Source organism: Amblyraja radiata, chromosome 29, assembly GCF_010909765.2.
Source record: "Amblyraja radiata isolate CabotCenter1 chromosome 29, sAmbRad1.1.pri, whole genome shotgun sequence".
NCBI lineage: Eukaryota > Metazoa > Chordata > Chondrichthyes > Rajiformes > Rajidae > Amblyraja > Amblyraja radiata.
The window spans coordinates 6,470,215-6,495,728 of NC_045984.1; the positions used below are offsets into that span (position 1 = coordinate 6,470,215).

The following is a 25,514-nucleotide window of genomic DNA, read 5'->3' on the forward strand; positions in this document are numbered from 1 at the left end:
AAGCCCTTGGAAAGGACATCCATGTTGCATGGGGCCTAATCTTTCTTTAAGGCCTCCCAAGCAAGAGGTGAGTGTTGGCCAGTTTTGGCAAGGATATATCCACAGGACTCCGAAGAAGGGTCTTGACCCCAAACGTCACCCATTGATTTTCTCCAGAGATGCTGCCTGACTAGCTGTGTTACTCCAGCATTTTGTGTCCATCATTAATGATGAACATGGATTGCTTGCATGCTCTCCATTAACATGAGATAGAGATATCTAGGACTAACCCAATAAGGCAAATAGGACTAATAGCTATCATATTTGCCTGCATTTGGCTCATAGTCTTTTAAACTCTTTCTATCCAACGTCTTTTAAAAGTCGTGAGTGTATACACTTTAGAAATCAAAATCGTATCGTATTTGATCTAAATTGCTTTTAGGTATTAGTGAACTAACCCCACATATCATAAAATATAAAATGTTCTGAAAACCCCACACTTATTTTGATGAAGTCCACGCACATTTCTAATCACACTAAACTATGATCTCGGCTTAATATTGGTTTGGGGTACTGTAATCAACACACTTAATGCTACTCACTTTGTGTGAACAAACATAACTGGCGCTAATCATCCAAAGCAGTTTGAGGTCCATTGACCTCCATTTAAGGGTCAGGAATGGGTCCCAGCCAATGGTCAGGGGGCGGTGGGAGTGGGTGTAAGAGGTAATATGTTGGGGAGATGGTGATCAGGGCTTCGATTGGGGAGAACGGGCGGTCGCTGGTCCAGTCAGAGGTTCTTTTGGGCAATTGGAAGGTTGGGGGGGGGGGGGGGGGAGTTCGTGAGTGGGGGTTGGCAGCCATGGCCAGGATTGTGTGGAGATGTGGGGGCTGGTGAGGTGGTGAGGAACAGATTGGAGGGAGATGTGGGAAGGAGTGGTGAAATGGTTATCTGAGACTTAACTTGGTGGGGCCTCGCACTTCAGTCAGTCTGAGCAAGGGTCTGGACCCGAATCATCACCAATCCAGACTCTCCAGGAATGCTGCCTGACAACACTGAGATACTCCAGCACCAGAGAAAACCCTAGGGTCACAGGGAGAACGTACAAACTTCATACAGACAGCACCTGTAGTCTGGATCGAGCCCAGGACTCTGGCGCTGTAAGGCAGCAACTCTACCACTGCGCCACTGTGCTGCCCCAATTCCTCTAGTACTTAGTGTTTTGCTCAAGATTCCAGCATCTGCAATTACTTGTGTCTTCATGGCTAAAGGTCTTCACTTTGTTCCCTCCACTTTATCTGCAACTTGCAGTTTGCAATCCTGTTCAACTTTCCCAAATGTACTTAAAACAATAGAAAATGCACGATACAAGCATGAAAGCCATTAAGAACCCAAATTCCAGTAACAGGCTCCGACCAAATGCCTTTCCCATCTGCAGTCACCTGATTGTTCCACTTACTCGGCCTACCAAGTTAGAACTTGTACCAGAGAATGATTCAGAGAAGGCACTGATGGTAATGTGGAACTGAGGAATTAAGAATCATTAATTGAACAAAACCATCTGTGACACCTGTCAGGTTCATTAGGTAACCTTGAGGGAAAATGTTTTGGAATTGCCAGAATTTTCTCAGTCTACGTAGGGGAATCAGAATGTTAGACTTGTCCATCAGGTAAAGTTAGTTTGAAATTTGAAGCAATAAAGATGTGAATTAATAGCTTTAAGGTGAGAGGGGCAAAGTTTAAAGGAGATGTGTCGGGCATTTTATTTTTACACAAAGGGTGGTGAGTGCCTGGAACGTGCTGCCAGAGTTGATGGTTGAGGCAGGTACCATAGTCGCATTGAAAAGGCCTTTGGATAGGCATATGGATATGCAGGGAATGGAGGGATATGTATTAGGTGCAGGTAGTCCCCACCAGACTTGCTGAGAAGCTGCTGGAACTGGGGCTTAACACTTCCCTGTGTGCCTGTGTCCTGGACTTTCTCACCGCCAGGCCCCAGGTGGTCAAGATGGGGAGACATACCTCCAACCCCCTCACCCCAAACACAGGATCCCCCCAGGGTTGCGTCTTCAGCCCCCTACTGTACTCCCTGTACACACATGACTGTGCGGCCAGGTTCAGCTCCAACTCCATCATCAAGTTTTCTGATGACACTGTGGTGGTGGGCCTGATCTCCGATAACGATGAGAAGGCCTACCAGGAAGAGGTGGCTGACCTGGCACTCTGGTGTCAGGACAACAGCCTCCTCTTGAATGTCACAAAAACGAAGGAGTTGATTGTGGACTTTAGAAGGGCTCAACATCCGAGGACTTACACGCCACTGGAGATAAATGGGACTACTGTGGGTAGGGTGAGCAGCTTTAAATACCTGGGAGTCCACATCACAGAGGATCTGACATGGACAACACACGCTGCTGCACATTAGTAAGGCAAGGCAGTGCCTTTACCACCTCAGGCAGATGAGGAAATTCAGAGTCTCTCTGAGGATCCTTCAGTGCTTCTAGTCTGGGGCTGTAGAAAGCATCTTGTTCAGCAACATTTTTTTTAAATTTCATTTTTTCTTTCCTAAAATGTAAATACTGATTCTGTTCTGTTCTGTTGTTTTGTTGTTTTTGCACAATCCGCAGGCATTGCCACTTTAATTTCACTGCACATCTTGTATGTGTATGTGACAAATAAACTTGACTTGACCAGATAAGAGATTGACACAAAATTCTGCAGTAAATCAGCGGGACAAGCAGCATCTCTGGAGAGAAGGAATGGGTGACTTTTTGGGTCGAGACCCTTCTTCAGACTGATAAGAGATGGTCGTGTATGCATTATGGGCCGAAGGGCCTGTTCTTGTGCTGTATTGTTCTATATTCTGTGAACTTGTGAGCGTTCACTGTCACTACTTGGGCTCGCCCCGCCTTACCTCTCTGAGCTGCTCCACCTATATGCTCCTGCCCGGTGCCTCAGGTCAGCTGATCAGCTGCTCCTTGAGGTACCAAGGTCTAAGCGGAAGCTCAGAGGGGATAGAGCCTTTTCTGTTGCTGCTCCGGCACTCTGGAACACCTTGCCGCTGCACATCAGACAGGCCCCCTCACTGTCCATCTTCAAATCCTCCCTAAAAACACATTTTTATTCTTTGGCTTTCGACACTGGCTGAGGCATTGCTCCTGTTTTTAGTGCTTTTAATGTCTTTTAATTTTTAGTGTGTTTTTTATAGTCCTTCGTTTTACGGTTTTTAATGGTTTTTAATTGTTTGTAATAGCTTTTTGTTCATGAGTTCTCATGTACAGCACTTTGTGGCAACTGCAGTTGTTTAAAGTGCTTTATAAATAAAGTTATTATTATTATTACTTTGTAATCCTGCGAATAATTTGGGGTTTAATGTGCAAATGTGGAAAGTGGTGTGAGTGTTTCTCCAGAGGTTGTCTTTCCCCAGCGGAGTCAAGGAAAGGTCATATGGCAGTACTGTGACGCAGCAGTAGAGTTGCTGCCTTACGGCGCCAGAGACCTGGGTTCGATCCTGACCGTGGGTGCTGGATTGTTGGTACGTTCCCCCTGTGACCGTGTGGGTTTTCATTGTCCTCCCACATTTCAATGATGTACAGGTTTGCAAGTCAATTGTCAAAAAAAATGATACGCTGTCCCTAGTATGTAAGATAGTGTTAGCTGAGGTGATCTCTGGTCTCTACAGACAGTGGGCCAAATGGCCTGTTTCTGTGCTGCATCTCTAAAATCTAAAGTCTAAAGTCACAGAATCATGTCAAGAAAATAGAGAGTGTTTAATTGTCAACAGAACAATGAAAGTCCTACTTGCAAACGTTTAACAGGCCTGTGAACGCAATACTCACAGATAATATATAATATAATAAACAAAAAAATGATAAATGAATAACTCTAATACTTGTGCAAAAAAGCCCTACGGACTTTGTGCAACCAAAGACTGTCGATATTTCAAAGTTTAGTTCGTGTTTGGTGGTGTTCAGGTACCTGACAGACACAGAAAGCTGGAGTAACTCAGCAGGACAGGCAGCATCTTTGGAGAGATGGAATGGGTGACGTTTCAGGTCGATGCCCCTCTTCAGTACCTGATGATTGCTGGGTGAGAAGTAGCTATTCTTTAAAGCTCTGCAGTACGGAAACAGGCTTGTTCGGCCCATCTTGTCCAAGCTGACCAAGTTGCCATATTGGAATAGTCCTATTTGCCTGTATTTGGCTCACAGCCCTTTAAACCTTTTCTAGCCAAATATCTTTTAAAAGTCGTAAGCGTATACACTTTAAAAAATCAAAATCATATTGTATTTGAACGAAATTGCTTTAAGGTATTTGTGAAGTAATCCCACAAATCCCAGAATATAAAACACTCTCAAATCCACAGCTTAGTTCTATGAAATCTGAGCACATTTTTAATCGCACTAAACTATGATTTCTGTTTGGCAAATAACGTAACGCTCAAAAAATGGCTTTTATAGATGAGGATCAGAATTCCTTCTGCTTCTAAATATTTCAAAATGTAAAGATTAAAAAAAATTATTTTTAAGAAGCTTATGATAGTTCAGGTTCTATGGTCCAAACATTTTTAGCATTTTCTACAGCACTTAACCTGTTAACTAAATGTTGAAGATAGATGCAAAATGCTGGCGTAACTCAGCGGGTCAGGCAGCATCTCTGGAGAAAAAGTAAAGGTGACGTTTTGTGTCGGAGTGTCACCTAAAGTCTGAAGAAGGGTTCTGATCCGACATGTCACCTATTCTTTTTCTCCGGAGATGCTGCCTGACCCGTTGAGTTACCCGCTGGGCATATTGTGTCCATCTTCTGTGTAAACCAGCATCAGTAGTTCCTGCCAACACATGTTAATTAAAAGTTGTCAGGGATTTTGAACTGATATCTGAGAGCATGGAGAGGCTTCAACGGAAGGATCACTTTTTGCAAGAAGGCTGGTGAGCACCATGACTGTTGAGGGCAAATTTTGTGGCAAAACTCAAGACACAGTGCAATAGTCTCAGAAGCCCAAAACTGCTTCAAACTCAAATTTCATTATTTCTGAATCAAAAAGGACATATTTGCTGACAATGACAGTAGGGTGATCAATATTGTGAATGCAGCAGAAACATTTAATGCCAAACACAAAGACCTGGATGATCTCGGCAGGTCAGGCTGCATCCGTGGAGGGAGATCGACAGATAATGTTCCAGGTCAAGTCTTTTCCTCAGGCTGATGAAATTTCTTCAGCTGAGTTCCTCCAGCACTTTGCATTTTGCTCAAGACTCCAGCATCTGCAGTTTCCTGTGTCTCCATTCATTTAATAATTTAATTGACCACTTTTTGGTTCTGAAACCTAGAACTTGCCAGACATGGGAGTGTGCATCCAAGCTCATCCTACTTACACTTACAATTCCAATCACGCTCATATGGATGTCACGGGAGCTGAAATGGATTGGAACCTTTCACACTTGCTGAGAGTTCCCTTTCAAATGGAGGTGGTGCGACTTGCAGTGGAGAGACTACTAGTAGTAACACTGCCCTGAGAACATGCAAACTCCACACAGACAGTGCCCGAGGTCAGGACCGAACCCGGGTCTTTGGCGCTGTGTGGCAGCAGCTCTACCAGCTGTGCCACTGTGCTGCTCTTTCGGTTCATTTAACATTACGTGCAGGGAATATTGGAAAGCCTGGTATATTTTCTTTGAACTGACAGGATAGGGTGACGAGTGGGAAAAAAATAACTGAAGCAGGCATGTGCTTGCCATAGAAAGTGCTTTGCTCTTTAATAGTGAAAGGCTTGGATAGAGTGGATGTGGAGAGGATGTTTCCACTAGTGGGAGAGTATAGAACTAGAGGTCATAGCCTCTGAATTAAAGGACGTTCTTTTCGGAAGGGGATGAAGAGAAATTTCTTCAGTCATTGGGTGGTGAATCTGTGGAATTCTTTGCCACATAAGGCTATGGAGGCCAAGTCAGTGGATATTTTTAAGGCTGAGATAGATAGATTCTTAATTAGTGCAGATGTTGGAATTTTAGGGGAGAAGGCAGGAGAATGGAGTTAGGAGGGAGAGATAGATCAGCCATGATTGAATGGAGGAGTAGACTCGGTGGGCCTAATTCTACTCCTATTCCTTATGACTTTATGACCAAACACTCCAGCAAACTTCCAGCAATATTCATCAACACTTACTTTATCCCATGACCTCAGTGTTTGAATTTCTCAATCTTGTTTAGTCTAGTTTAGAGATACAGCGTAGAAACAGGCCCTTCGGCCCACCGAATCCATGCCGACCAAAGACCACCCGAACACTACTTCTATCCTAGACATCTGGGACAATTTACATTAGCCAATTAACCTACAAATCTGCACGTCTTTGTGGTGTAGGAGGTAACCGGAGCACGCAGAGAAAACCCACGCGGTCACAGGGAGAACATACACATTCCGTACAGACAGCACCCGCAGTCAGGATCGAACCCGAGCGGCCAGTGCCCGAGAGCATTTGCGCAGCGGGAGGGTTGCTGCCTTACAGCACCAGAGACCCGGGTTCGATCTTGACTACGGGTGCTGTCCGTACGGAGTTTGTACGTCCTCCCCGTGACCTGCTTGGGCCACCTGACTTCCTCCCACACTCCAAAGAGTTAGAGATTTGTAGGTTAATTGGCTTTGGTAAAAATTGTAAATTGTCCCTAGTCTGTAGGATAGTGCTCGTATACCAGGATTGCTGGTCGGCGTGGATTTGATGGGCCGAAGGGCTTGTTTCCACGCTGCATCTCTAAAGTCTTAGGTTTGAAGTCCAAAGGTTTAAACGAAAGTTCATTTGCCCTGGCGTCCAGATGGTGACTTGTAGAGCACCATAATTCTCTACAAGTATAAACCCTCACATCAATCTGGCTTTTCCAGACTCTAAACAATTTTTTAATTCCAAAGGACAGGAAGCATCTCCAGAGAAAAGGAATAGGTGACGTGTCGGGTCGAGACTCTCAGTCTGAAGAAGGGTCTCGACCCGAGATGTCACCCATTCCTTTTCCCCAGAGATGCCGCCTGACCCGCTGAGTTACCCCCACTTTTTGTGTCTTTCAGAAACCAGCGCCTGCAGTTCCTTCCTACACATTTTTAATTCTGAGTCCTGTTTTCGCTTTAAAAGAAGAGTTCGCTGAACCTCTGCGGAACTGAACCGAGCTGGACTCTGGAATCCACCGCACGGTAACTCATGTCACCGACGTCTCAGGAACAGACGCACAGTGGCCTCGTTACCCTCGCAGTAAGAATCTTGACATATTAATCATAGGCGTCTAAAAACCATTAATTAGTGCTTCCTGATCTCTTGCTGGTGGTCTGATGAGGCTCAGCGTTGCTCTCCTAGCCCGAAGGTCACAAGTTCAACTCCCAGGGTTGCCTGATTCCCAAGCTTGTTTACACTCGTGTCATTAATATTTAGTGCAGGGACGCCAAGTATTCTGTCCTCGGGGAGGAAGCTTCATTTCCTGTGGCCGATGTGACACTGCTCCCGTGGTGTATGGTTCAAATTGTCACATCGCCCTTGCTTGCATTTTGATTTTAGCAATAATAACTATACGTGACCACACGATCTCTGTAGTTCTCCGGATGTAGTTCTACGATCTCTGTAGTTCTCCGGACGGCCGATCTACATTCGGGAGATTACTTTAATTACTCGGTCTGTTTGCGTGCTATAGCAAGGACGTATTTCTGCTGCACCTGGATCTTGAAATGTAATAAAAAGGAACGGCAGATGCTGAATTATACCATAGATGGACCCACACCACCCTGGCCGCACACTCATTTCACCCCTGACATCGGGAAGAAGATATAGGAGTCAAAAAAACTGTAACGTCCAGGTTCAGGAACAGCTTCTTCCCTGCAGCCATCAGGCTATTTTACTTCGGAGTCACGTGAGTGACTACGTGAGGAACCCCGCCAGGACGCATGCGTGTCATATCGCTACACGCATTGCAACGAGTCACAGCAGGGGGAACGACGTTCCCCTTAGCGGCAGAATTTCAAAGCCGGGAACAGCAGGTAAGGAGACTCTGCGTTCTTTCCACTTACTTTATCACAGGTGGAGGTATGGACAGATCCAAGAGAAACAAGAAGGCTGCGAAAAAGCTGGCGAGGGAGAACCGCGGAGTTGCGGGCAGCCAGCAGCAGCCAACGGCACACCAATCTCCCGTAATGGGAACAGCTGTACCCGACTTCGCTCCCGCACCGGCCAAATCAGCACCACGGCCGGGCGGTAAAGCGAAGCAAAAAACTGACAGAGTCGTTGACTCCGATGAGTCCGACTTTGAACAGCCGCGAGCGGCCAGAGCCCGTGAGCATTGGGGCCGGTTGGAGCGGCTTCAGGAGCAGCCGCGAGCAGCCACTGCCCGAGAGAATTGGAGCCGGTTGGAGCGGCTTGAGGAACAGGAGCAGCCGCTAGTGGCCAGTGCCCGATAGCATAAGAGCCAGTTGGAGCGGCTGTTGGAGCAAATACTCCAAAGTGGCAGGCTCCGGGAGATGGAGACTAGTCACAGTGGGCAGCTAGTAAGTCCTACAGCAGTACCTCTTGTAGGGCTGCACAGTGTTTCTCCCTCATCAGAGGGGAGTACGGGGGGTCAATTCTGGGCTGACCCTGAAGAGGGGTGTGCAGAACATACTCCTAGTGTGCATGGGGTGCAAGAAAACCTATTGGATATGGTGTCCCAGTTCATTCAACCCGACCAAACTGGCCAAAACCTGGAACCTAAAATAGCTGCAAGTATCGACTACATGTCATTCAATCAGCTACAAGGACAGGCATTACTGGACACCACAGCAAGACACTTACCACCAGGGAACTGCAAATCACTGAATGTTCCCAGTGTCAACCAGTGTATTTGGAAACATGTCGGAGCATCAATCAGAGCCAGGGACTTGAAACTACAAAAAGTTCTGAAAGTCCTAACAGCGGGGATTACGGCTTTCGCCCGCACAATCAACGAAAAAGACATGACACAAGATCACCAGGATGCACTGGCTTTATTTTGCAACTCCCAATACGAGTTAAATAGTATTAGGAAGAGTGCCATCCAACCGGCTTTAGACCCCAAATTTGCAGGCCTGTGCAAACCTGGAACCTCCAAACCACCAATATTACTATTTGGAGGTGAGTTATCCAAACAGGTAAAAGAACTTAACGAAGAGGCTAAAACCCTGGGGCTCATTAAAGCAACGTCTAAAAAATACTTCGGCCAGAAACAGCACCCCTACGCATCCACCAGTCGGACAAGACAAACTGGTGAAAGCTCGAAGGCCAGGTACACTCAACATCGGTCTTTTTTAGGCCATGGCCCAGACCGGCCTTCCTGGAAAATGCGCAAACCCTCAACACCGACCCAACTACAGACCCAGACACCGGCGCCTCAACGTCCACGGAGGATACCAAAAAAGTAATAAACCTACCACTGGTAACCATGGAGGTAGGTGGGTCTGGTTCCTTACGAATTGAAGGGAGCATGGAGGTTGGTGGGAGATTACACATCTATCTGGATGCATGGAATAAGTTAACTACCGACACTTATATTTTAAGCAGTATCCAGGGTTATACCATGGAATTTATACAAAAACATAACCCTCCAGTTCAGCATGTACCGAACCGAATGTTCGTGCTTACAGGCAAAGAAAAATCAAAAGCACACGCTGAACTACAGCAGCTTTATAAAAAAGGAGTAATTGAGAAAACCCAACACGAATCACAGGAATTCGTGTCCAATATTCATTTCAAGATGGAAACCTTTGTTACTACTAAGCAATTGATTTCCTAAGGTTACTACATGGCAAGCATCGATTTAAAAGATGCTTACTATACAGTACCCATCAGAGGTGACCACAGATGTTATTTAAAATTCAACTGGATGGGTCAGCACTGGCAGTACAGGGCACTACCTAATGGCCTAACATCAGCCCCCAGGCTGTTCACTAAAATTTTGAAACCAGCCCTAGCGTTTCTGCGGAAACAAAAACACATGGTAATGGCATATCTAGATGACATACTTATTGTGGGCAAAACTTTGGAATTGGCTACACAAACGGTAACAGCCACAAAACAATTATTTGAAAAACTGGGGTTTATCATCCATCCAGTTAAATCTAAATTAACGCCTTCAACCACAATGGATTATCTGGGATTCACCATTAACTCAGTTCACATGTCAGTGACTTTGCCGAAAGAAAAGGTTACAGCCTTAATAGAGGCTTGCAGCAAAATCATTGACATCACTAAACCATCCATCAGACTGGTAGCAAGAATAATTGGCAAAATAGTGGCTGCCTTTCCAGCCACATAATTCGGACCTTTACATTATCGAAATTTACAGAGGGCTAAAATACGAGCACTCAAAATTAATGGCGGTCATTTTGACAGACCAATGAAGCTACCAACAGAGGCCATAATGGAACTAAATGGTGGAAAGATAACATTAGGCATTGTTCCAATCCAATCATTATCAGCAGACCCTGGGGCAGCGGCAACAGATGCATTTTCGCTGCATTGGGGGAAATTGTTTATTTATGCATTCCCTCCTTTCTGCCTCATCAGTCGGGTATCAAGGAAAATACAGCAAGACTCTGCGTCTGGTATTTTGATAGTACCCGATTGGCCTACTCAACCATGGTTCCCGGTGATACTCGACATGGTATTAGAACCATGCATCATCATCCATCATAGACCTAATTTACTGGTTCATCCCGTAACAAGTGAAAGTCACCCATGTCATGATTATATAAACCTATTAATTTGTAGAATTTGAAAGCACCTCTACTACACCTGGGACTGACGGACCGAACAGTGGATATTATTTCAACGGCCCACAGACAGTCCACCAAAAAACAGTACTTAGTGTACATCAAGAAATGGGAAATGTACTGTCATAACAATAACATCACCCACAGATCTATGAACATCCCGTCTGTTCTGGAATTCCTGGCAAGCCTCCATTACGATGAGGCGCTCAGTTATAGTGCCATCAACTGCGCCAGAAGTGCTCTATCAACATACCTGTGGCAAGGAACAGAGCGGCATTCTGTTGGGACACACCCCCTGGTAACTAAACTCATGAGGGGCATTTTTAATGTTAATCCCCCAAGAACCAGGTACTCCCAAATATGGGATGTGAGCATTGTACTGACCATGTTAAGAAACTGGTCTCCAGCTATAGCTCTGGCCCTACAGAAACTGACTATGAAAACAGTCATGCTGATGGCCTTGGTCACGGCACAAAGGGTCCAGTCGCTACAGAAACTAAGGCTGGACAACATGACTACTTCATCTGGAAATTTAACTTTTCACATCAATGAATTAGTCAAACAGAACAGACAGGGGTCAGCAGGCCTAAAAATAGAATTCAGGGCCTACCCGACAGATGATCGTCTCTGTATTGTAACACACTTGCTATTATATATGGAGTATACTAAGATCATCAGAGACAAAGAAATGGCACTTTTAATCAGCTACAAACAGCCACACAAAAAGTGACAGTCCAGACCATCTCGAGATGGTTAAAACAGGTCCTAATAAAGGCTGGAGTAGACACTAACATTTTTAAATCTCACTCCACCAGGGCGGCAGCTACATCGGCAGCTATGAAGTTGGATGTTCCTATGGACCAAATCCTCAAGACAGCAGGATGGTCAACGGAGAAAACTTTCCAACGATTTTATAACAAACCAGTAATTGAACCTGGAACATTTGCAGAAACAATTTTAAGTTCTGTAATATAATTTTACCCCATAAATAGGGGCTATAATTTGGTGTTAATAAATTTATCGTTGTTTTTTCAATATCGTATTGATGTCTAATGATGTTAACACTATTCTCCCCATAATCAAGGCAGATGTGATGCATGGACTCGTTTCCACGGCATGGAATCACAGAGCTTTAAAATCTTCACGTAGTCACTCACGTGACTCCGAAGTAAAATAGTAAGATTAAACGAGAACTTACCAGTTTGAAGTTTGATCGTTATTTTATGAGGAGTAACGTTGAGGGAATACGTGACTTCCGCTCCCACCCTTGATCATATACTCAACTGGTATCTCTTCTCTAATCTTACTATGTTTAGTCATTACAGTTATCTGTGATTTCACACCGCTGCTTTGAAGAATGACACGCATGCGTCCTGGCGGGGTTCTTCACGTATTCCCTCAACGTTACTCCTCATAAAATAACGATCAAACTTCAAACTGGTAAGTTCTCGTTTAATCTTACTATTAAACACTACAACCTGAAATAAGCTCTGAAGTTCATAGACTATTATTGTTATTATTGCACTATTATTGGTTTTCTTTGTGTGAACGTATATGTGTGCGTGTACATATATATACACACACACACATATATGTATATATATATACATATATGTATGTGTATGTGTATATATACACACACTGAACTATTTGTATGCTTATATATACACACACTGAACTATTTTTCTCTCTCGTTTATTATATTGATTACCGTGTAGTATGTTTACATATTCTGTTGTGCTGCTGCAAGTAAGAATATCATTGTTCTATATGGGACATATGACAATAAAACCCTCTTGACTTGAATATGCTGGAGTAGCTCAGCGGGTCAGGCGGCAACTCTGGAGAAAATTAACAGGTAATAGAAACATAGAAACATAGAAAATATGTGCAGGAGTAGGCCATTCGGCCGTTCGAGCCTGCACCGCCATTCAATATGATCATGGCTGATCATCCAACTCAGTATCCTGTACCTGCCTTCTCTCCGTACCCCCTTTAGCCACAAGGGCCACATCTAACTCCCTCTTAAATATAACAATGTTTCAGGGCAGGACGTTTATAGTCTAAAGCAGGGTCCCGACATGAAAAGTAACCTATTCTTTTTCTCCAGAGATGCTGCCTGACCCGCTGAGTTACTCCAAGTGAACTGAGACCTCCATTGGAGAGGAACCCAGCGGTGTAAATTATCCCAGGAAACCACCTCGAAGAAGAGAGGATGGTTCTCCCTGAGGGTCAATATTGATCAGTCAACATCATCACTAGAACAGATAATCTTATCACCCAGTTACTGCCTTACAGCGCCAGAGACCCAGGTTCGATCCTGACTATGGGTGTTGTCTGTATGGAGTTTAGGATGTTCTCCCTGTAACCGCGTGTGTTTTCTCCGGGTGCTCCGGTTCCCTCCCGCACTCCAAAGACCTGCAGGTTTGTAGGTTATTTGGCTACGTTAACAAATATTGTAAATTGTCCCTAGTGTGTAGGATAGTGCCACTGGGTTTCTCCAGTTTCCTCCCACATTTCAAAGACTTGCGAGTTTGTAGGTTAATTGGCTTTTGCAAATTATCCCCAGTGTGTAGGATATGGTATGGATAATCGTTGGATGGCGCTGAATCGATGGGCTGAAGGGCCTGTTTCCATGCTGTATCTATAAAACTAAAACTACATCACATTGTGGGACCTTACTGTGCAGAAACTTGTCTGTCTTTAGGTAGGTTGGGTTTGTTTTCAATGGCATGAAGGAGACTGAAGAGTGATCTGCTGGAGTCATAAATAATTATAAGAAGGAGGGTAGATGGTAAGAATCTTGCTTTTCCCCCTTGCTGGAAGGTGTTTAAAACAGGTATAATGTCAGTGACAATGTTTAGAAGGGGTCTGGGGGAGGTTTTTTTGCCACACAGAGAGTGGTTGGAATATGGAATGTGTTGCCTGGAGGTTGTCTAATAATAATAATAATAATAATGGATGGGATTTATATAGCGCCTTTCTAATACTCAAGGCACTTTACATCGCATTATTCATTCACTCCTCAGTCACACTCGGTGGTGGTAAGCTACTTCTGTAGCCACAGCTGCCCTGGGGCAGACTGACGGAAGCGTGGCTGCCATTCTCCGACCACCACCAATCACTCACACACATTCACACACATTCACACACAGGCAAAGGTGGGTGAAGTGTCTTGCCCAAGGACACAACGACAGTATGCACTCCAAGCGGGATTCGAACCGGCTACCTTCCGGTTGCCAGCCGAACACTTAGCCCATTGCGTCATCTGTCGTCCCAGGTCTAAGCAGGTACCTCCAGAGCATTTAAAAGCACGTGTACATACAATACGATATGATGGCACTTTATTGTCAGACCGAGGTCTGAAATTTGTTTTTGCATACAGCCATACAATAAAATAAAGAACACAACACACAATAGAGTCCAACATAAAACATCAACACACAGCAGAACCAGAAAGTTTCCCAATGTGAGGGAAGGCACAAAAGTCAGTCATCTTCCTCGATGTTCCTGATGATGACATGCATTTATCACCGAGGCGTGGAAGGCTCTGGACTGTATGTGTGTGTATAGGGGGGCTAGTGTAGACAAGTACGATGGTCAGCATGGACATGGTGACCAAAGAGCTTGATTTTGTGCTGGACCACTCTATGTACAACCCCAAAGAGCTTTATAAACGGAATTACAGAACATGAACTCAAGGATATCTGAAAACAGGGACGGATATTGCAGAGGGGAAGGGTTAAAGAAGGGAAATACAAGTGTGGGCAACAGACAACTCCACCACCAACAGTTTGAAAAGTGAGGCCCAGTAATCAGAGAGCGATAAAATCCAGCTGGATCCAGTCGCAGAGTTGAGAGGATTGAAAATGCGGTGGGAAATTTGGGAACGAACTGGCGGATGTTGCAATCATGCACTGGATTCTGCTCCAGGGTAGGCTGGTACAAGGGAGTCAAGTGAGGGTGGCTTCCAGAGAGAAATTAATGGAGTTGGGAATGTTGAAGATATATTTGGGAAGAAATTCATCTTTAGTCTTTGGTGTTAAATGGAGGTTAAGCCCGCAGTTTAAACCGAAGATAGACACAAAATGCTGGAGTATCTCAGCGGGACGGGCAGCATCTCTGGAGAGAAGGAATGGGTGATGTTTCGGGCTGAGGCCCTTCTTCAGACTGAGAGTCAGGGGAGGGGGAGATACAGAGATAAGGAAGTATAAGGTGTGAGAACGAGCCATCAAAGGGGTGGCTATTTATTCATGTGTGTATATATTTATATTATGGTATAGGGACACACTGATCTGTTTTGTAGTAAATGCCTACTATGTTCTGTGTGCTGAAGCAAAGCAAGAATTTCATTGTCCTATCAGGGACACATGACAATAAACTCACTTGAACTTGAACTTGAGATCAAGGACAATGTATAATAGATCATTGTTAGGTAGGAAAAGGTAAAACCAAAGCAAACAGAGATCAAATGTAATCAGGGATAGTCAGACTGTTCGGAGAATTGGTTTAGTTTAGTTTAGAGAAACAGCACAGAAACTGGCCCTTCGGCCCACCAAGTCCGCGCCGACCAGTGATCCCCGTACACTAACGCTATTGGCTGAGCTAACTCTCCCTCTCGACCCGATTCTCCTGCCTTCTTCCCATAACCCCTGACATCTGTACAAGAGACAAAAGGGACAATTTACAATTTTACCAAGCCAATTAGCCTACAAACATGTACATCTTTGGAGTGTGGGAGGAAACCGAAGATCTCTGCAAAAACCCACGCAGGTCACGGGGAGAACTTACAAACTCTGTACAGATAGCACCTGTAGTCAAGATCGAACCTGGGTCTCTGGCGCTGTAAGGTCCCTCGTACGTAGGATAGAACTAGTGTACTTGTGATTGCTGGTTGGCGCGGATGGGGAATACAAAGCTAAGTTCTATAACAAACACAGGTTTGTCTCTGTCGGGTTATCTAGTGGCCCCATTAGCTAGTCTTTCCCATTGAACCCACGATGACCTGAGCTAATTGCAACATTGGAATTAAACGTTGGCTGAAATTTGAATGCCTCAGAAGGCTGTGGAGGACGTCATTGGATATTGCTAAGGCAGAGATAGATAGATTCTTGATTAGTACAGATGTCAGGGGTTATGGGAAGAAGGCAGGAGAATCGGGTCGAGAGGGAGAGTTAGCTCAGCCAATTATTGATCCTATTGATGGAACTTATGAAATCAGTTAACAAGGGAGTTGTGACCGAACTTGGATGGAACGACTGCAAAACCTTTCAACACTTATAACTTCAGAAACTGACTTACCAAGGTAATTCTTGCTGTTGTCTGTAACTTTGATGTTTGTGGCTCCGGCAGGGATCACTGTCACATTGTTATAACCAAAGTAACCTAGGATTAATTAGACAAAATGCACATTAATACCATAATACTAATTACCACAACAATTGATAGAATGGAGCGGCTGGGCTTGTATACTCTGGAATTTAGAAGGATGAGAGGAGATCTTATTGGAACATATAAGACTATTAAGGGTTTGGACACGCTAGAGGCAGGAAACATGTTCCCGATGTTGGGGAGTCCAGAACCAGGGGCCACAGTTTAAGAATAAGGGGTAAGCCATTTAGAACGGAGATGAGGAAAAACTTTTTCACACAGAGGGTTGTGAATCTGTGGAATTCTCTACCTCAGAAGGCAGTGGAGGCCAATTCTCTGGATGCTTTCAAGAGAGAGTTAGATAGAGCTCTTAAAGATAGCGGAGTCAGGGGATATGGGGAGAAGGTAGAAATTAGGTACTGATTGTGGATGATCAGCCATGATCACATTGAATGGCAGTGCTGGCTTGAAGGGCCGAATGGCCTACTCCTGCACCTATTGTCTATTGTCTAAAATTTCCGAAGTTAGATTGGGCATTATTTTGGAGATTTGAAGTTTTGGTTTATCCAGTCAATGGAAATGGATTATTCACACATTTTAATTTTAACATCTAAATAATAAAATTCTTGTTGGAGCTTCTTCATATGGGATCAAAGAATTCAGTCGGTTTTAAACCCAAAGGCGACAATCAAAGATCCATAGATTATAAGCCTAAAATGAAAAGCTTTCATCAGTTATAGGAGGGGATGGGAGATTGCAACCTTCACGTGGTCCGCCCTGTTTCGACGAATGCAATCAACCTGGCGTGCACAATCAAGTAAGATCAAATAGAACAAGTTGTCCTACAACTTTAGGCTGTGCACGCCATACGCAAGAAGAAGAAGAAGAAGCAGTTAAAGGAGAATTAGGTCATTTGGCCCATCTAGTCTATTCCACCATTTGCACTTGTATAGCACCAGTCATGACCCAAGGATATCTTAACGTACCTTTTGAGGGCAATGAAATAATTTTCGAAGTGTTGTCACTGTTTTAATGCAAGAAACACAGTGCAAAGTCCCACAAATAGCAATGTGACAAGGGCCCATATCATCAATTATTGCTATGCTATTAGGAAGTGGATATATTGATCAAAGATAATTCCCTGCAGCTATTCCAACAAGCAGCGTAGAAATCTTTGATACACATCTGAGAGGGAAGAGAGGACTTCTTTGTAACATCTGATCCCATACAATGGAGTGTCGGGCTAGAGTTTAATACTCAGGCTTCTGAAGTTGAATTTGAACTCGTCACCTTTTGATCCAGAGGCAAATAGCTGCCCACTGAATTACAAATTAGTAAACACCTGATTTGGCTGCTCCATCTTTTCCTTTCATCTTTCCCTTCTGTTCCCCTTCCCTTTCCTTCCCTCTCCATTTTGCTCCCTCTTTCCCCCCTTTTCATTGCCTGCATGGAGGTTGTGTGTAACTACCGGGAGTGTTCAGTTTGACAGCACTAACTTCCTTGGTGGTGTTGGCAGCTAAAGCACTTGCCAGCTTCAAGCATCTTTAAAAGGACGAATCCATCAAAGTGGTTTCTCAGTGAGAATATCCCAATATAATCTATTATTTGGGTATGATGCAGTATCTGTTAAGCATGTTGATGAGGTTTTCCATTTTCATATTTCCTTTAGCACTCAGTGGCACAGAAGCAGAGTTGCTGCCTCACAGCACCAGGGACCCGGGTTCGATCCTAGTGCTGTCTGTACGGAATTTGTACGTTCTTCCTGCGAACACGTGGGTTTTCTCCAGGTGCTCCCATTTCCTCCCACACTCCAAAGGCGTGCAGGTTTGTAGGTTAATTGGCTTCTGTAAAATTGACACTAGTGTGTGGGATAGAACTAGTATGTGAATGGGTGATGGTTGGTCGGCGTGTATTCGGTGGGCCGAAGGGACTGTTTTCGCGCTGTATCTCGAAACTAAACTAAAAGTCAGTACCTTGGGGCCACAGATTTAAATTACTTGGCAGGTAGATGAGTGGGGAATTGGAAATTAATATATGTCAGTCCACATGTGATGGTGCACTGGTACCCACTGACTGAAGGTGTGATGGAGGCAGAAGTTGTCTCCACGTTTAATAAATACTCGTGAGCTTTGAAAGATCTGGAGACCAAAAGATGGGAAATGGGATTAATCTGAAGCTCAAGTGTGGCTGGCAAAGACACGATGGGCCAAATAGCCTCCTACTAGTTTCGTTTGGGCCCAACTTGCCCCATAGATGCTGCCTCACTCGCTGAGTTACTCCAGCATTGTGTGTCGCTCCATCTAAGTCTGTCCTATTTGCCTGTGTTTTGTCTATACCCCTCTCAACCTTTCTTGTCCATGTGCCTATCCAAATTACTTTTAAATGATGTTACTGCACCTGTCATAAATATTTTAGTTTAGTTTAGCTTAATTTAGAGATACAGCGCGGAAACAGGCCCTTCGGCCCACCGAGTCCGTCGACCAGCGATCCCCACACGTTAACACTATCCCACACACACTAGGGACAATTTACAATGATACCAAGCCAATTAACCCTCAAACCTGTACATCTTGGGAATGTGGGAGGAAACCGAAGATCTTGGAGAAAAGTCACAGGGAGAACGTACAAACTCTGTACAGACAGCACCCGTAGTCAGGATCCAACCCGGGTCCCTGGCGCTGTAAGGCGTCACCGCGCCACTAGGGTGTTACATTCTTTAATTCAATGCTAGCAATTATTTGTAGATCGAATCGGTGGTGCAGAAGTTTGACCTCTGTGCTTGGTGCTACATGGATCCAGCGATTGATATCAAGAAGTAAATAAACCAGTGGCCGATACACTTGTGTTTGGTGCAGGGTGTCAAGGATAGATTCCTGCCATCACGAGACAGTTAAAGTGTATGGCCTATAGTGAATCAGAGCTTCACCTGCTGGGTGTAACACTTGAACGATCAGTGGAGAGATGAGGTTATGAAGAGCGCCTAAAATATATTTAGTTTAGTCTGGAGATACAGCATGGAAGCAGGCCCTTTGGCCCACTGAGTCCATCCACACCGACCATCGATCAACCGTTCACACTAGCTCTATGTTACTCAACCTTCCCTACACATTTGGAGTAATTTTACAGAGGCCGATTAACCTACAAACTCACATCTCTTTGCAATGTGAGAGGAAACCGGAGCACCCGGAGAAAACCGGAGCAGTCACAGGAAGAACGTGCAAACTCTGCTACAAACAGCAACCAACGTCGAGATCGAACCAGGGTTTCTGGTGCAGTGAGGCAGTCGCACTACCAGCTGTGCCACTGTGCCGCCACTGTTATTTATAAAGCAGGAATCACGATAAAGTTATGAGAGGCATAGATCGGGCAGATGCACAGAGTCTCTTGCCCAGAGGAGGTGAGTTGAGGACCACAGGACATAGATTTAAGGGCAAAGATTTAATAGGAATCTGAGGGGTAACATTTTCACACAAAGGGTGGTCGGTGTGTGGAACAAGCTGCCAGAGGAGGTAGATGAGGCTGGGGCCATTCCAACTTTTAAGAAACATTGTAGAAGTTTGGAGGTCATGTTGCATTTGTATGAGACGTTGGTGAGACGGCATTTAGAATATTGTGTTCAGTTCTGCACACCATGTTATAGGAAAGATATAGTCAAACTTGAAAGGGTTCAGAAAAGATTAACGAGGATGTTGCCAGGACTAGATGATGTGAGCTATAGGGAGAGGTTGAGTAGGCTGGGTCTCCATTCCATGGAGCGTAGGGGGATGAGGGGAAAACTTATAGAGGTGTACAAAATCATGAGAGGAATTGGATGGTGGGTGTTGGGTGTATGGAACAAGCTGCCAGAGGGGATAGTTGAGGCAGGGACTATCCCAACTTTTAAGAAACAGTTAGATAGGTACATGGATAGGACAGGTTTGGAGGAATATGGACCAAAACGCGGGCATGTGGGTCTAGTGTAGCTGGGATATGTTGGCCGGTGTGGACAAGTTGGGTCGAAGGGCATGTTTCCACACTGTATCACACTATGACTCTTTGATTTTCCAAATGCCATTTGCTTTGGAAAAGTGAGACAAGAAGTTGGGGTAATATGAATAATCAGTAACGTGCCAAGTTTTGATAATCAATGAAAACCTATTGCATTACTGTGCAAAGTGTAAAACTGGCAATGTTGGATGGCATGGTAGACATCAGCAAACAGTACAGACTGGGACGTTTGGCTGCATTCCCAGTATGTTGTATCTGTCTGACATCTCCAGTTTTAGGTAACTAGCCAACACCAACCCCTCTTTACCTTTCCCCATCCCCTTCCACCCAGATCCATTTTCCCTTCAGAGATACATCATGGAAACTGAACCTTCAGCCCATCGAGTCCAATTGATCACCCGTTCACACTCGTTCTATGGTATCCCACTTTCTCATCCACTTCCGACACACTAGGGGCAATGTACAGAGGCCAGTTAGCCTACAAACCCGCACGCCTTTGAAATCAGGAAGAAACCGGAGCACACGGGGGACACTCGTGCGGGGGGAATGTGCAAACTCCACACAGACAGCACCCGAGGTCAGGTCAGAACGTGGGTCTCTGGCGTTGAGGCAGCAGTTCTACCAGCTGTGCCAATGTGCCACCTTTTCCCCTGGCGTCACACTTCACTTCTCTGCTCTACTTATCTCACAGCCTTTTGTCTCGTTTTTATTTCTGGTCTTTGCCCACCCATCAGCCAATCAATCATTCCCCCCCCCCCCCACCCCCACCCCCCGATCAACAGTATCCACCTATCACTTGTTTGTCTTTGTTCCATCCCCACCTTCAGCTTCCTCCCCCCTACTACAATCAGACTGAGGAGGGTTCCAGACCCAAAACGTCACCTATCCATGTTCTCCAGAGATGCTGCCTGACCCACTGAGTCACTCCAGCACTTTCTGTATGATAAGTTCATAAATTATAGGAGCAGAATTAGGCCATTCGGCCCATCAAGTCTACTCCGCCATTCAATCATGGCTGATTTATCTTTCCCTCTGAACCCCATTTTCCTGCCTTGCTCTCGTAACTCCTGACATCTGTACTAATCAAATATCTGTCAATCTCCGCCTTAAAAATATCCACTGACTTTGCCTTCACAGACATCTGTGGTAATGAATTCCACAGATTCACCATCCTCTGACTAAAGAAATTCCTCCTTATCTCCTACCTAAAGGAATGTCCTTTTATTCTGAGGATATGGCCTCTGGTCCTAGATTCTCCCACTGGTGGAAACATCCTCTCCACATCCACACTATCCAGGTTATTCACTATTTGGTAAGTTTCAATGTGGTTTACCCCTCATCCTTCTGAACTCCAGCGAGTACAGACCCAGTGCCGTCAAACGCTCATCAAAGACAGTTGCCTTTTTTCCCAACTGGGCGGCACGGTGGCGCAGTGGTAGAATTGTTGTCTTACATCGCTTGCAGCGCCGGAGACCCGGGCTCGATTCTGACTCTGGGCGCTGTCTGTACGGAGTTTGTACGTTCTCCCCACGAGCGCGTGTGTTTCCTCCGAGACCTTTAATTTCCTCCCACACTCCAAGACGTACAGGTTTGTAGGTTAATTGGCTTGGCGTACATGTAAATTGTCCCTAGTGTGTGTAGGATAATGTTGGTGTGCAGGGATCACTGGTCGGTGTGGACTCGGTGGGCCGAAAGACCTGTTTCTGTGCTGTATCTCTAAACTAAACTAAACTGTCTACCTCTGTACTCTCTTTACAGATGTGTATAGTCAGAGAGTGATACAGAGTGGAAACAGGCCCTTCGGCCCAACTTTCCCACACCCAGCCAACATGTCCCAGCTGCACTAGACCCACCTGCCTGCATTTGGTCCATATCCCTCCAACTCTGTCCTATCCATGCACCTGTCTAACTGTTTCTTAAACGTTGGGATAGTCCCAGCCTCAACTGCCGTCTCTGGCAGCTTGTTACAAACACCCACCACCCTTTGTATTTCCAGGAGACTTTCTTTCAGTTTTTGCCAGCATGCAGCTGGGAAGGACCTGTGCCGCCCCCTTGAGTTACAGCGCGCTACTGGTGTTATTGGTGGCGATCGGCGCGGACGGCGATTCAGATTCATGTTTTAGCCAAGGCACAAGGCATTCACCCATCGGCAAAGTCAGGGCAATCACCGGAGGCGAGTGGTGCTGATTGGTAGACTCTCCGGACCTGGACGCACGAGCTGTTCTGTCCACCGCACACTCTGCACACATCCATGCTGGCCTTCGAGCCCAGGATGTTGTCGCAGCCCACCGTCTGAAATGAACAAGAAAGGGGTGAAGAACACGGCACGGTGGCGCAGCGGTAGAGTTGCTGCCTTACAGCTCTCGCAGCGTCGGAGTCCCGGATTCGATCCCAACCACGCTCATACGTTCTCCCCGTGACCTGCGTGGGTTTTCTCCGAGATCTTTGGTTTCCTCCCACACTCCAAGTACGTACAGGTTTGTAGGTAAATTGGCTTGGTGTAAATGTAAATTGTCCCTAGTGTGTGCAGGGTAGTGTTAGTGTGCAGGGATCGCTGGTCGGTGCGGACTCTCTGAGCCGAAGCGCCTGTTTCTGGTCCGTTTCTCTAAACAAAACTAAACTAGATTAAATACAAGGAAATGTTTGTGATGATTCACCCCGGACACGTTGTATGATGCAGTCACTGTGAATAAACTTCATTCAAAAAGGCGCAGAGAGAATCGTACACGCACATCTCAGGCAGCGTGGTCCACATTCTGTGCAGAAGGTTCCCTTGCAGGAAATACATTTTAATTCAAGTCATAGTCATAGAGCGTGGATACAGGCCCATCAGCCTAACCTGCACATGCTGACCAAGGTGCGCCATTTACACTAGTCCCACCTGCCTGCTATCCCTCTAGACCTAACTTAAATAAAACGTTTTTTTTCTTTCTTTACCATGGCATAGAAAATATAGAAACATAGAAAATAGGTGCAGGAGGAGGCCATTCGGCCCTTCGAGCCAGCACCGCCATTCATTGTGATTAAGATCTGAGGCAGAGCTGAGAGCAAAATAACTGTATTTTACTTTCTGAGGCAATCCCAATTGTGTCCTGTAGTGTGGAATCTACAAGTACTCTACAGGTCAGACTAAGTTTTTTATAGGCTTGTAGAAACAAGGAACTGCAGATGCTGGTTTATAAAAAGGACATAAAATGCTTGAGTAACTCACTGGGTCAGGCAGTGTCTCAGGAAATTGTGGATAGAGACACACAGAGTGGAAACAGGCCATTGGGCTCAACTTGCCCGTGCCGACCAACATACCACATCTACACCATACCCACCTGCCTGCATTTGGCCCACATCCCTCTAAACCTATCCTATCCATGTACCTGTCCAAATGTTATTTAAGCATTGTGATGGTACCTGCTCAATTACCTCCTCCGGTGGCTTGTTCCATAGATACCACCCTTGGGTTCTTATTCAATCTTCCTCCACTCACCTTATACCTATGTCCTCTGGTTCTTGATTCCCCTACTCTGGATAAACCATTCTGTGCATTTATCCTATCTATTCCTCTAATGATCATACACATCTACCGTATAAGATTACCCCTCATCCCCCTGTACTCCATTGCAAAGGCTCTTATTTATCTTTCCCTCAGGGCTACACTGTTTCAACAGCACAAGACACAACCGTGCCTCCCTATCCCATTTGTGAATACAAGCATCTTCCTCTGACAGCCATACGATATACCAGGTCTCTGCTCTCTCTGAGTGCTCTGGATACTAGAATTATATGGTTTTAGGATTAACTCAACAGATGGGAGGAGCTGGAAGGGGTCCAGATTCAATCCTCTTTAGGTTCTCCCTTGTGGCTAAGTTGAAAGTACAGTTGTTCTGCTGCACTAAAGTCAAACAGAACAGTTTCTTCCCAGCTGTTATCAGGCAACCGAAAGTGTGCACCATCGGACTCAGGGATAGCTTTATCCCTTCTGCTATCAAGCTTCTAAATGGTCCTTCCATAAGCTAGGTACTGTCTGATTCACCTCTACCCCATCGCAGGCAATGGACATTATCTATGGAACTGATGTGCTATAACGCCGAGAACTATATTTTACACTCTGAGTCGTTCCCTTTGCTCTATCCATTGCACTTGAGTTTGACTAGATTGTACTTATGTTTGGTATATCTGATCTGTTTGGATAGCATGCAAAACAAAGCTTTTCACTGTACCCCAGTACACGTGATTATAATAAACCTAAACCTCACCAAAACCAGCTCACTGTCTATTCATGAGATGGACTACTGGTCTAGATTCAATCCTCTTTGGGGTATCCTTTGTTAAAAGTACAGTTGTTCAGCCTGCACTAAAGTCAAACAGGACAGTTTCCTCCCAGCTGTTATCAGGCAACTGAACCATAACATCACCGACTAGAGAGTGGTCCTGATCCACCATCTACCTCATTCGAGACCCTCAGACTATCTTTGGACCCTCAGACTATCTCAGACTTTACTGGACTTTATTTTGCATAAAGCATTATTCCCTTTATCCCGTATCTACGCTGTGGATGGTTTAATTGTAATCATGTCTTTCTGCTGACTGGATAGCACACAACAAACATTTTTTTCACTGTACCTCGGTTCATGTGACAATAATAATAATCTAAACTAAACAAATATATCTATATCATAATCTTCCGTTACCAAACAAAGCACCGTTTAAACAGATATTAATTCCTACACTTATCAGGTCATTTTTGTTATATCAGTGAACATGAACAGTTACATAACACAAAGTGCTGGAGGAACTTAGTGGATGAGGCGGTATCTGTAGGAAAAGGGGTAAATGACGTTTGAGTCAAGACCCTTCTTCAGATTAATCTGTCTGGACCGAGCCGAAACAGACACTGCCTCATCCATTGAATTCCACTCGTGCTTTGTGTTTTGCTGAAGATTCCAACATCTGCAGTCCCTTGTGTATTAATGAACTGAGAATTAAGTAGTTATATATCTTTCCTATTTCTATTTATTTTATTTTTATTTCGGCAAATGCAAACAAGAGCACATCACCTGACACAAGAGATAGCTGTGAAGTTAGTTGACTATGAAGGGACATTATAACTGAGCCCCTTGGTGTCCTTTGTGAGGTTCTTGTACACAGTACAGGCAACATCCAATGAATGATGGTGCAGAGCAAGTGGCATCAATTCAGCGACATGGAATGTGTCACAATTAAGTCAAGTGCAATGAAAATCAGGAGAGATGTTCCAACTGGTGAATGAATTGACGTTGGATGATCATTGGAAGTCAAGAGTGGGCTCCCCATCTGCACTTCACCATCCAAACCATCTACACTTAACGGTTCCTTGGAAATGTTGCCAACATCCTGGTCTCATCCTGGCCATTCCTTCTTCTCCCTGCTCCCCTTCAAGCAGAAGGTGCAG

At 45.0% G+C, this 25,514-nt stretch overlaps 1 protein-coding gene across 2 annotated transcripts in view; it reads right to left on the reverse strand.

Moving 5' to 3' along the window:
* The window catches only part of adamtsl5 (ADAMTS like 5), a 164,564-nt gene that overhangs the window by 38,327 nt on the left and 100,723 nt on the right, over positions 1–25,514 (reverse strand). For both annotated transcript variants that reach the window (XR_004416204.1, XM_033046489.1), the window contains exons 7-8: positions 22,258–22,381; positions 16,034–16,117 (exon numbers count right to left, since the gene is read on the reverse strand). Coding sequence is in view for 1 of the 2 variants with exons in the window: in XM_033046489.1 (XP_032902380.1) it covers positions 16,034–16,117; positions 22,258–22,381 (208 nt within the window). In the remaining variant the exon portion in view is untranslated. The remainder of the gene's footprint in view (positions 1–16,033; positions 16,118–22,257; positions 22,382–25,514) is intronic.